We start from the raw sequence: 12,842 nt of genomic DNA, 5'->3' as shown, positions 1-12,842 counted from the left end.
CTTAATGGACCCCAATTTCAGGCCCATAGATACTCCTGTTTGCAGGAAATGTAGGAAACGACCCAGTTGAATTTCCTCCGTCGAGCCTTACTGGCCTCGCACCACGCAACATATTTTCGCCAAATGCGGTGATAATGTTTTTCGGTTACATCCTTCCCGGCCTTGATCAGGATAGGGATGACTTCATCCGGAATGCCTTTTTTCTTCAGGATCCGGCGTTCAACCGCCATGCCGTCAACGCAGCCGCGGCAAGTCTTGGAACAGACAAGGTCCCCGCTGAAGCAGGTCCCTTCTTAGAGGTAGAGGCCACGGATCCTCCGTGAGCATCTCTTGAAGTTCCGGTTACCAAGTCCTCCTTGGCCAATCCGGAGCCACTCATATAGTGCTTACTCCTCTCCATCTTATCAATCTCAGTACCTTGGGTATGAGAGGCAGAGGAGGGAACCCATACACTGATTGGTACACCCACGGTGTTACCAGAGCATCTACAGCTATTGCCTGAGGGTCCCTTGACCTGGCGCAATACCTGTCGAGTTTTTCCCAACGGTTTATAATCATGTGGAAGACTTCTGGGTGAAGTCCCTACTCTCCCGGGTGGAGGTCGTGCTGAGGAAATCTGCTTCCCAGTTGTCCACTCCCGGAATGAAAACTGCTGACAGTGCTATCACATGGTTTTTCGCCCAGCGAAGAATCCTTGCAGCTTCTGCCATTGCCCTCCTGCTTCTTGTGGCACCCTGTCTGTTTACGTGGGTGACTGCCGTAATGTTGTCCGACTGGAACAACACCGGCTGACCTTGAAGCAGAGGTCTTGCTAAGCTTAGAGCATTGTAAATGGCCCTTAGCTTCAGGATATTTATGTGAAGTGATGTCTCCAGGCTTGACCATAAGCCCTGGATATTCCTTCCCTGTGTGACTGCTCCCCAGCCTCGCAGGCTGGCATCCGTGGTCACCAGGATCCAGTCCTGAATGCCGAATCTGCGGCCCTCTAGAAGATGAGCACTCTGCAACCACCACAGGAGGGATACCCTTGTCCCTGGTGACAGGGTTATCCGCTGATGCATCTGAAGATGCGACCCGGACCATTTTTCCAGTAGGTTCCACTGGAAAGTCTTGCGTGGAATCTGCCGAATGGGATTGCTTCGTAGGAAGCCACCATTTTTACCCAGAACCCTTGTGCATTGATGCACTGAGACTTGGTTTGGTTTTAGGAGGTTCCTGACTAGCTCGGATAACTCCCTGGCTTTTTCCTCCGGGAGAAACACCTTCTTTCTGGACTGTGTCCAGGATCATCCCTAGGAACAGAAGACAAGTCGTCGGAACCAGCTGCGAATCTGGAATATTGAGAATCCAATCGTGCTGCCGCAACACTACCTGAGATAGTGCTACACCGATCTCCAACTGTTCCCTGGATCTTACCCTTATCAGGGAATCGTCCAAGTAAAGGATAACTAAAAATTCCCTTCCTTTGAAGGAATATCATCATTTCGGTCATTACTTCAGTAAAGACCCGGGGTGCCGTGGACCCTCCCTACGGCAGCGTCTGAACTGATAGTGACAGTTCTGTACCATAACCTGAGATACCCTTGGTGAGAAGGGTAAATTTTGACATGAAGGTAAGCATCCTTGATGTCCCGAGACATCATGTAGTCCCCTTCTTCCAGGTTTGCAATCACTGCTCTGAGTGACTCAATTTTGAATTTGAACCTCTGTATGTAAGTGTTCAAAGATTTTAGATTTTAAAATCGGTCTCACCGAGCCGTCTGGCTTCGGTACCACAATAGTGTGGAATAATACCCCGTTCCCTGTTGCAGGAGGGGTACCTTAATTATCACCTGCTGGGAATACAGCTTGTGAATGGCTTCCAAAATTGCCTCCCTGTCAGCGGGAGACGTCGGTAAAACAGACTTTTTGGAAACGGCGAGGGGAATACGTCTCGAATTCCAATTTTGTACCCCTGAGATAACACCTGAAGGATCCCGGGGTCTACTTGCGAGTGAGCCCACTGCGCACTGAAATTCACTGAGAACGGGCCCCCACCGTGCCTGAACTTGTAAAGCCCTAGCGTCATACTGAGGGCTTGGCAGAGGCGGAAAAGGGTTTCTGTTCCTGGGAACTGGCTGATCTCTGCAGCCATTTTCCTCTCCCTCTGTCACGAGCAGAAAAGAGGAACCCTTTTGTCCGCTTGCCAACCAGGACTGCGCCTGATAATACGGCGTCTTATTTTGAGAGGCGACCTAGGGTACATCCCCTTTTTTTTTTTTTTTTTTTTTAAGGCAATACTTCCAAATGCCGTTTGGAATCCCTGACCACTTTACTGGTAGAATACAACGCACTTATACTTGATGCCAGTCGGCAAATATTCCGCTGTGCATCATGCATATATAGAAATGCATCTTTTAATTGCTCTATAGGCAATAATATACTGTCCTTATCTAGGATATCAATATTTCCAGTCAGGGAATCCGACCACGCCAACCCAGCACTGCACATCCAGGCTGAGGCGATTGCTGGTCGCAGTATAACACTAGTATGTGTGTAAATACATTTTAGGATACCCTCCTGCTTTTTATCAGCAGGATCCTTAAGGGCGGCCATCTCAAAAGAGGGTAGAGCCCTTGTTCTTACAAGCGTGTGAGCGCCTTATCCCCTGTAGGGGGTGTTTCCCAACGCACCCTAACCTCTGGCGGGAAAAGGTATACTGCCAATAACTTTTTAGAATTATCAATTGTTATCGGGGGGAAACCCACGCATCATCACACACCTCATTTTATTTTTCAGATTTAGGAAAACTACAGGAAGTTTTTCCTCACCAAACATAATACCCCTTTTTTTGGTGGTATTCATATTATCAGAAAAGTGTAAACATTTTCCATTGCATCAATCATGCAATGAGTAGCCCTATTGGAAATCACGGTTGTCTCTTCACCGTCGACACACGAGTCAGTATCCGTGTCGGCGTCTGTATCTGAGGTAACGGGCGCTTTAGAGCCCCTGTATGAGACGTCTGGACATGCACAAGCTGAGTAGCCGGCTGTCTCATGTCAACCACTGTCTTTTATACAAAGCTGACACTGTTCCACTCAGGTGTCGACCCCCTAGGGGGTGATAACACTATTACAGACACTCTACTCCGTCTCCACATCATTTTTCTCCTCATACATGTCGACACAAACGTACCGACACACAGCACACACACAGGGAATGCTCTGATAGAGGACAGGACCCACTAGCCCTTTGGGGAGACAGAGGGAGAGTTTGCCAGCACACACCAGAGCGCTATATATATATATATATATAGGGATAACCTTATATAAGTGTTTTTCCCTTTATAGCTGCTGTATTGTTTATACTGCGCCTAATTTGTGCCCCCCTCTCTTTTTTAACCCCTTTCTGTAGTGTAGTGACTGCAGGGGAGAGCCAGGGAGCTTCCCTCCAACTGAGCTGTGAGGGAAAATGGCGCCAGTGTGCTGAGGAGATAGGCTCCGCCCCTTTCTCGGCGTCCTTATCATCCGTTTTTCTGTATGTTTTGGCAGGGGTTAAATGCATCCATATAGCCCAGGAGTTATATGTGATGCATTTATTTTAGCCATATAAGGTTTTATCGATTTATTGCGTCTCAGGGCGCTGCCCCCCCAGCGCCCTGCACCCTCAGTGACCGGAGTGTGAAGTGTGCTGAGAGCAATGGCGCACAGCTGCGGTGCTGTGCGCTACCTTATCTGAAGAAAGGATCGTCTTCTGCCGCCGATTTCACCGGACCTCTTCGCTCTTCTGGCTCTGTAAGGGGGCCAGCGGCGCGGCTCCGGGACCCATCCAGGCTGAACCTGTGATCGTCCCTCTGGAGCTAATGTCCAGTAGCCTAAGAAACCCGATCCACTCTGCACGCAGGTGAGTCCGTTTCTTCTCCCCTTAGTCCCACGATGCAGTGAGCCTGTTGCCAGCAGGTCTCACTGAAAATAATAAACCTAAACTAAAACTTTCACAAAGAGCTCAGGAGAGCCCCTAGTGTGCACCCTTCTCGTCGGGCACAGAAATCTAACTGAGGCTTGGAGGAGGGTCATAGGGGGAGGAGCCAGTGCACACCAGGTGATCCTAAAGCTTTCTTTAGATGTGCCCAGACTCCTACGGAGCCGCTATTCCCCATGGTCCTTACGGAGTTCCCAGCATCCACTAGGACGTCAGAGAAAGTCTAAGAGCAAATGTAAACAGCGCTTATAAAACTCGATATGGTGTAAAATATGTTTACATTTATTTAGACACAATATTAAAACCATTAATGTTGCAACATATCATAAGAATTATAAAGAGGTAAGTATAAAAAAACAATCAAGATAGATTTGGCAAAACATTAGCACTGCATGATGTTACTGAATATGTAAGGCTGGGGTTTACGTGCAAGTTGAATCCATGTAGAATGGTCACAGTCCTAGGAATAGGCAAAATAGCGATGTCACTTGTTACCCACTGCGGGAGTAGATGGATGACCTCTTAGCAGCTTGATTATGGACCTATTGCTGGTCCTGTTGAAAGCTTCGGTCTTTGGTTCAAGAAGTAATTGCAGGATAATTCCTCTTTCTGGACGTCTAGGCTCGCCTCCAGGAAAAAGTCCAAAAGTCAAGCAGTACTCAGCTTCTGCAGAAGCCTTTTGGACTAAGAGGTCATCCATCTACTGCTGCGGAGTGTAACAAGTGACATCGCTATAGTCTTGGATAATAAGCCTACCTCCTGGAGAGTGTTCTTCACTTGGATGTTTGTTGTGAAGGGGCTTTTTCTTTACTATGGATAGGATCCAGCGATCATCCACCACTATTGTCATTTGTGGATGTCGATGACTTTGCTAAACTCAACTTTTTTTTTTATCAGAATGTACTAAACTGTTGATTTGGCCACTCCCAATGTTTCTTCTGTATCTGATAGGTTTGTTTTTTTTGCAGCTGAATAATGGCCTTTTTTGTTTGTATGTACAGCTCATTTGACAGCATGTTGGTTCACTACAACAGCTTCCAGATGCAAATGTCACATTTGGAATAATCTCCAAACCGCTTTCCTGCTTAATTGATAAGGAATAACAAACGAATAGCCCACATCTGTCCACTGAGCAGCTTTTGAGTGAATTGTCCCTTGAAAAAGAAGAGTGTGTGTGTATGTATGTATATATATATGTATGTATATGTATATATATATATATATATATATATTTCTCTGACGTCCTAAGTGGATGCTGGGACTCCGTAAGGACCATGGGGAATAGCGGCTCCGCAGGAGACTGGGCACAACTAAAAGAAAGCTTTAGGTCTAGCTGGTGTGCACTGGCTCCTCCCTCTATGACCCTCCTCCAGACCTCAGTTAGAATCTTGTGCCCAGCTGAGCTGGATGCACACTAGGGGCTCTCCTGAGCTCCTAGAAAAGAAAGTATATTTTAGTTTTTTTTATTTTCAGTGAGATCTGCTGGCAACAGACTCACTGCTACGAGGGACTAAGGGGAGAAGAAGCGAACCTACCTGCTTGCAGCTAGCTTGGGCTTCTTAGGCTACTGGACACCATTAGCTCCAGAGGGATCGAACACAGGGCCCAAACCTCGATCGTCCGGTCCCGGAGCCGCGCCGCCGTCCCCCTTACAGAGCCAGAAGCAAGAAGATGGTCCTGAAAATCGGCGGCAGAAGACTTCGGTCTTCAACAAGGTAGCGCACAGCACTGCAGCTGTGCGCCATTGCTCCTCATGCACACCTCACACTCTGGTCACTGATGGGTGCAGGGCGCTGGGGGGGGGGCGCCCTGAGCAGCAATATTAACACCTTGGCTGGCAAAAAAATCACAATATATAGTCCTAGAGGCTATATATGTGAAAAATACCCCTGCCAGAGATCCATAAAAAAGCGGGAGAAGTACGCCGAAAAAGGGGCGGGGCTATCTCCCTCAGCACACTGGCGCCATTTTTCCCTCACAGCTCCGCTGGAAGGATCGCTCCCAGGCTCTCCCCTGCAGTTTCAAGACTACAAAGGGTAAAAAAGAGAGGGGGGGCACTAAAATTAGGCGCAGCAGTATATATATATAAACAGCTATAAGGGAAAATCACTCAGTTATAGTGTTCATCCCTGTGTTATATAGCGCTCTGGTGTGTGCTGGCATACTCTCTCTCTGTCTCCCCAAAGGGCTTTGTGGGGTCCTGTCCTCTGTCAGAGCATTCCCTGTGTGTGTGCGGTGTGTCGGTACGGCTGTGTCGACATGTTTGATGAGGAGGCTTATGTGGAGGCGGAGCAGATGCCGATAAATGTGATGTCACCCCCTGCTGGGCCGACACCTGAGTGGATGGACTTGTGGAAGGAATTACGTGAAAGTGTCAACTCCTTACATAAAAGTTTTGACGACATACCAAATATGGGACAGCCGGCTTCTCAGCCTGTGCCTGCCCAGGCGTCTCAAAAGCCATCAGGGGCTCTAAAACGCCCGCTACCTCAGATGGCAGACACAAATGTCGACACGGATACTGACTCCAGTGTCGACGACGATGAGACTAATGTAACTTCCAATAGGGCCACACGTTACATGATTGAGGCAATGAAAAATGTGTTGCACATTTCTGATGTTACCCCAGGAACCACAAAAAAGGGTATTATGTTTGGAGAGAAAAAACTACCAGTAGTTTTTCCCCCATCTGAGGAATTAAATGAAGTGTGTGAAGAAGCGTGGGCTTCCCCCGATAAGAAACTGGTAATTTCTAAAAGGTTACTAATGACGTACCCTTTCCCGCCAGAGGATAGGTCACGTTGGGAAACATCCCCTAGGGTGGATAAAGCGCTCACACGCTTGTCAAAGAAGGTGGCACTATTGTCTCCGGATACGGCTGCCCTAAAGGAACCTGCTGATAGGAAGCAGGAGGCTATCCTGAAGTCTGTATATACACACACAGGTATTATACTGAGACCAGCTATTGCTTCAGCATGGATGTTCAGTGCTGCAGCTGCGTGGTCAGATTCCCTGTCGGAAAATATTGATACCCTGGACAGGGACACTATATTGCTAACCGTAGAGCATATTAAAGACGCAGTCTTATACATGAGAGATGCACAGAGGGATATTTGCCGGCTGGCATCTAAAATAAGTGCAATGTCCATTTCTGCCAGGAGAGGGTTATGGACTCGGCAGTGGACAGGTGATGCAGATTCTAAAAGGCACATGGAAGTTTTGCCTTATAAGGGTGAGGAGTTGTTCGGGGATGGTCTCTCGGACCTCGTTTCCACAGCAACAGCTGGGAAGTCAGCATTTTTACCCCATGTTCCCTCACAGCCAAAGAAAGCACCGTATTATCAGGTACAGTCCTTTCGGCCCCATAAGGGCAAGCGGGTTAAAGGCGCGTCCTTTCTGCCCAGAGGCAGAGGTAGAGGGAAAAAGCTGCAGCATACAGCCAGTTCCCAGGAGCAAAAGTCCTCCCCCGCTTCCTCCAAGTCCGCCGCATGACGGTGGGGCTCCACAGGCGGAGCCAGGTACGGTGGGGGCCCATCTCAAAAACCTCAGCAATCAGTGGGCTCGCTCACGGGTGGATCCCTGGATCCTTCAAGTAGTATCTCAGGGGTACAAGCTGGAATTCGAGACGTCTCCCCCCCGCCGTTTCCTCAAATCTGCCTTGCCAACAACTCCCTCAGACAGGGAGGCAGTGTTAGAGGCAATACACAAGCTGTATTCCCAGCAGGTGATAGTTAAGGTGCCCCTCCTTCAACAAGGACGGGGTTACTATTCCACAATGTTTGTGGTACCGAAACCGGACGGTTCGGTGAGACCCATTTTAAATTTGAAATCCTTGAACACATATATAAAAAAATTAAAGTTCAAGATGGAATCGCTCAGGGCGGTTATTGCAAGTCTGGACGAGGGGGATTACATGGTATCACTGGACATCAAGGATGCTTACCTGCATGTCCCCATTTACCATCCTCACCAGGAGTACCTCAGATTTGTGGTACAGGATTGTCATTACCAATTCCAGACGTTGCCGTTTGGTCTGTCCACGGCACCGAAGGTATTTACCAAGGTAATGGCCGAAATTATGATACTCCTTCGAAAAAAGGGAGTTTTAATTATCCCGTACTTGGACGATCTCCTGATAAAGGCGAGGTCCAGGGAGCAGTTGTTGGTCGGGGTAGCACTATCTCGGGAGGTGCTACAACAGCACGGTTGGATTCTAAATATTCCAAAGTCACAGCTGGTCCCTACGACATGTCTACTGTTCCTAGGGATGGTTCTGGACACAGAACAGAAAAAGTGTTTCTCCCGGAGGAGAAGGCCAAGGAGCTGTCATCTCTAGTCAGAGGCCTCCTAATACCAAAACAGGTGTCGGTGCATCACTGCACGCGAGTCCTGGGAAAAATGGTAGCTTCCTACGAAGCAATTCCATTCGGCAGGTTCCATGCAAGGACTTTTCAGTGGGACCTGTTGGACAAGTGGTCCGGATCGCATCTTCAGATGCATCGGCTGATAACCCTGTCTCCAAGGACCAGGGTGTCTCTGCTGTGGTGGCTGCAAAGTGCTCATCTTCAAGAGGGCCGCAGATTCGGTATACAGGACTGGGTCCTGGTGACCACGGATGCCAGCCTTCGAGGCTGGGGGGCAGTCACACAGGGAAGAAACTTCCAAGGACTATGGTCAAGTCAGGAGACTTCCCTACACATAAATATTCTGGAACTGAGGGCCATTTACAATGCCCTAAGTCAGGCAAAACCCCTGCTTCAAAACCAGCCGGTACTGATCCAGTCAGACAACATCACGGCAGTCGCCCATGTAAACCGACAGGGCAGCACAAGAAGCAGGACGGCGATGGCAGAAGCCACAAGGATTCTCCGATGGGCGGAAAATCACGTGTTAGCACTGTCAGCAGAGTTCATTCCGGGAGTGGACAACTGGGAAGCAGATTTCCTCAGCAGACACGACCTCCACCCGGGAGAGTGGGGACTTCATCCAGAAGTCTTCCAACTGATTGTAAACCATTGGGAAAGGCCACAGGTGGACATGATGGCGTCCCGCCTAAACAAAAAGCTAGAAAGATATAGCGCCAGGTCAAGAGACCCTCAGGCGATAGCTGTGGACGCTCTAGTGACACCGTGGCTGTACCGGTCGGTCTATGTGTTCCCTCCTCTTCCTCTCATGCCCAAGGTACTGAGGATAATAAGGAGAAGAGGAGTAAGAACTATACTCATTGTTCCGGATTGGCCAAGAAGAGCTTGGTACCCGGAACTTCAAGAAATGATCTCAGAGGACCCATGTCCTCTGCCGCTCAGACAGGACCTGCTGCAGCAGGGGCCCTGTCTGTTCCAAGACTTACCGCGGCTGCGTTTGACGGCATGGCGGTTGAACACCGGATCCTGAAGGAAAAGGGCATTCCGGAGGAAGTCATTCCTACGCTGATTAAAGCTAGGAAAGAAGTGACCGCAAACCATTATCACCGCATTTGGCGAAAATATGTTGCGTGGTGTGAGGCTCCAACGGAGGAATTTCAGCTGGGCCGTTTTCTGCACTTCCTACAGTCAGAGGTGACTATGGGCCTAAAATTGGGTTCCATTAAGGTCCAGATTTCGGCTCTATCGATTTTTTTCCAGAGAGAACTGGCTTCACTACCTGAAGTTCAGACTTTTGTTAAGGGAGTGCTGCATATTCAGCCCCCTTTTGTGCCTCCAGTGGCACTTTGGGATCTCAACGTGGTGTTGGATTTCCTAAAGTCACATTGGTTTGAGCCACTTAAAACCGTAGAATTAAAATATCTCACTTGGAAAGTGGTCATGCTGTTGGCTTTGGCTTCGGCCAGGCGTGTGTCAGAATTGGCGGCTTTGTCATGTAAAAGCCCTTATCTGATTTTCCATATGGATAGGGCAGAATTGAGGACTCGTCCCCAGTTTCTCCCTAAGGTGGTATCAGCCTTTCATTTGAACCAACCTATCGTGGTGCCTACGGCTACTAAAGACTTGGAGGCTTCCAAGTTGTTGGACGTAGTCAGGGCCCTGAGAATTTATGTTTCCAGGACAGCTAGTGTCAGGAAAACTGACTCGTTGTTTATCCTGTATGCACCCAACAAGCTGGGTGCTCCTGCTTCAAAGCAGACTATTGCTCGCTGGATCTGTAGTACGATTCAGCTTGCACATTCTGCGGCTGGACTGCCACATCCTAAATCAGTGAAAGCCCATTCCACGTGGAAGGTGGGCTCTTCTTGGGCGGCTGCCCGAGGGGTCTCGGCTCTACAACTTTGCCGAGCAGCTACTTGGTCGGGGTCAAACACATTTGCTAAATTCTACAAGTTTGACACCCTGGCTGAGGAGGACCTAGAGTTTGCCCATTCGGTGCTGCAGAGTCATCCGCACTCTCCCGCCCGTTTGGGAGCTTTGGTATAATCCCCATGGTCCTTACGGAGTCCCAGCATCCACTTAGGACGTCAGAGAAAATAAGATTTTACTCACCGGTAAATCTATTTCTCGTAGTCCGTAGTGGATGCTGGGCGCCCATCCCAAGTGCGGATTGTCTGCAATACTTGTATATAGTTATTGTTTAACTAAAGGGTTATTGTTGAGCCATCTGTTGAGAGGCTCAGTTGTTGTTCATACTGTTAACTGGGTATAGTATCACGAGTTATACGGTGTGATTGGTGTGGCTGGTATGAGTCTTACCCGGGATTCAAAATCCTTCCTTATTGTGTCAGCTCTTCCGGGCACAGTATCCTAACTGAGGTCTGGAGGAGGGTCATAGAGGGAGGAGCCAGTGCACACCAGCTAGACCTAAAGCTTTCTTTTAGTTGTGCCCAGTCTCCTGCGGAGCCGCTATTCCCCATGGTCCTTACGGAGTTCCCAGCATCCACTACGGACTACGAGAAATAGATTTACCGGTGAGTAAAATCTTATTATATATATATATATATATGCTAGAATAAATAAAGTAGGTAGCGGCACTCGGGGTCTTTACAGCAGACAAAGTGTATTAGAAAAAAATCACAGCATAAAGTCCAACGTTTCGGGACTGACACGTCCCTTTGTCAAGAATCCTGCTTTATTCTAGCCTATCCTATCTACATCAGATGGCATCGGGGCCCATAAGTCTTTACATGTAGGAGTGCTGGTCCATGTAATCTCCTTATTTATATATATATATATATATATATATATATATATATAAAGCTGGTAGTTTGCATTTTAAAATTATATTAATTATACAAATGTAACTTGATTATGTTTTGGTAAACAGCTAAAATAACCAAAAAATATAGTGACTATATATATATATTTAGGGCCTAACTTTATAAATATATATGCATGATAGCTGTGAGACCTGTATAGGTACTGAATACAGGGAGCATCCTAGTGACTGCAGGAAAATATAGAGATCATGCTAGTAACCACCACACACTACCGCGACCGCGAGCATTGTAGTAGACTAGAGGGCATCACAGAGACCGCCATACAGTACAGGGAGCATACTCCACATAGATACTTAATTTGCCACAGTTACCGCACTGCTTCTACCACATCTAGTTTTTCTTCTCGCACATACAATGGATCAGCCTCCAGACTCCTTTATTAGTGCAATGGCCGGCACTCACTGAGGTCCAATCGATTGGGTTACCTTCGTCCCTTTTTTTATACTCAGCCATCCTTCGATATCCTGCTTCTACTTTTCTCTTTGTTATGCTCCACATTTTGCCTCCATCATCATGTTTTAACTTATTCTATTGCTCTTCTTGATTCTTACTTATCTTGCTCCTAGTCCACTATTCACCTTCCTCCCTCACTTGTCCTGTTACAGCACTGGTACATTGTGTTCTGAGATTTGATAAGCGGATCCGCTGATCTACGGCAGAGAAGGTGGCTGGTCTTGCAATGGACCATTGTTTTGTAAGGTCTGATCTTCCCACAAAGGGGAGTTTTTGCTTGGGGATCTTGATGAGAAAAAGTGGTGATTTTAGTTTGTTTTAAAGACTGGCTTACTGTTAAGGATTGTTGCTTCTGACATTATTACACAAATATGGAGGATTAAGAATTGTTTTACTGTGTCTAGAACTGCTGAGGTAAACTGAAGTGTAAAGCCATAACTACATATTTACCTGTGTGAATATAATCAACTGATCACTGTATCATAATGAGATAAATCTGAGAACTACTATATTTCAGTTTAATAAGGTTCAAATGTTTACATGTCCTTCATACTCCCACCAGAATGCTACCGTACATAACCTGTCTCACTTTTCCATTTTTCTTTTCTTCTAGATATAACCTGTGCCTCCAGTTGCGCCAGGATATCCTAAGTGGGCGACTGCCATGCTCATTTGCTACCCTTGCTCTTTTGGGCTCTTACACTGTCCAGTCAGAGGTGGGCGATTATGATGAAGATCTCCATGGCACAGACTATGTTAGTGAGTTTAAACTGAGCCCAAATCAAACCAAGGATCTAGAGGCAAAGGTTGCAGAACTGCACAAGTCTTACAGGTGAAAATTGAGAAATTCCAGAGAAGTAGAATCCAAATAATATTCTCTTTCTATACTGTTTTTATAATGTCTGTATCTGTTGCTGCTTTACTTTTTTTATTGTTTTATATGCTTGCAATTCGCAATTCTTCTACACATTGTATAGTTCTGGTCAACATTATTGACACCTTAGAATTTTATGTACAACTTGTACAATATATTCAGAAATAAATGGAAATGTTCCAACTTTGTTCATCAGAATATTTTAATAGGCTGCTCAAAGTTATGAAGAAATGGAAAAATGACTTTTCAACCTACATGTTGTATTGTCACAGACAAAATAAAATTTTTGACCTGGACAGCATTAAAGGCACCCTTCCTTATTATTTGGATACACACCCTATGTCA

General features: G+C 47.0%; 1 protein-coding gene across 15 annotated transcripts in view; it reads left to right on the top strand.

Moving 5' to 3' along the window:
- The window catches only part of LOC135037197 (protein 4.1-like), a 388,175-nt gene that overhangs the window by 266,549 nt on the left and 108,784 nt on the right, over nt 1-12,842 (top strand). For all 15 annotated transcript variants that reach the window (XM_063954534.1, XM_063954533.1, XM_063954544.1 and 12 more), the window contains exon 7: nt 12,237-12,455. In XM_063954534.1, coding sequence (XP_063810604.1) covers nt 12,237-12,455 — 219 coding nt within the window. The remainder of the gene's footprint in view (nt 1-12,236; nt 12,456-12,842) is intronic.

This window comes from Pseudophryne corroboree, chromosome 2 (assembly GCF_028390025.1).
Source record: "Pseudophryne corroboree isolate aPseCor3 chromosome 2, aPseCor3.hap2, whole genome shotgun sequence".
In the NCBI taxonomy this organism is placed as follows: domain Eukaryota; kingdom Metazoa; phylum Chordata; class Amphibia; order Anura; family Myobatrachidae; genus Pseudophryne; species Pseudophryne corroboree.
The sequence above is the reverse complement of the archived record's forward strand: the minus strand, read 5'-3'. Positions and strand labels throughout refer to the sequence as shown.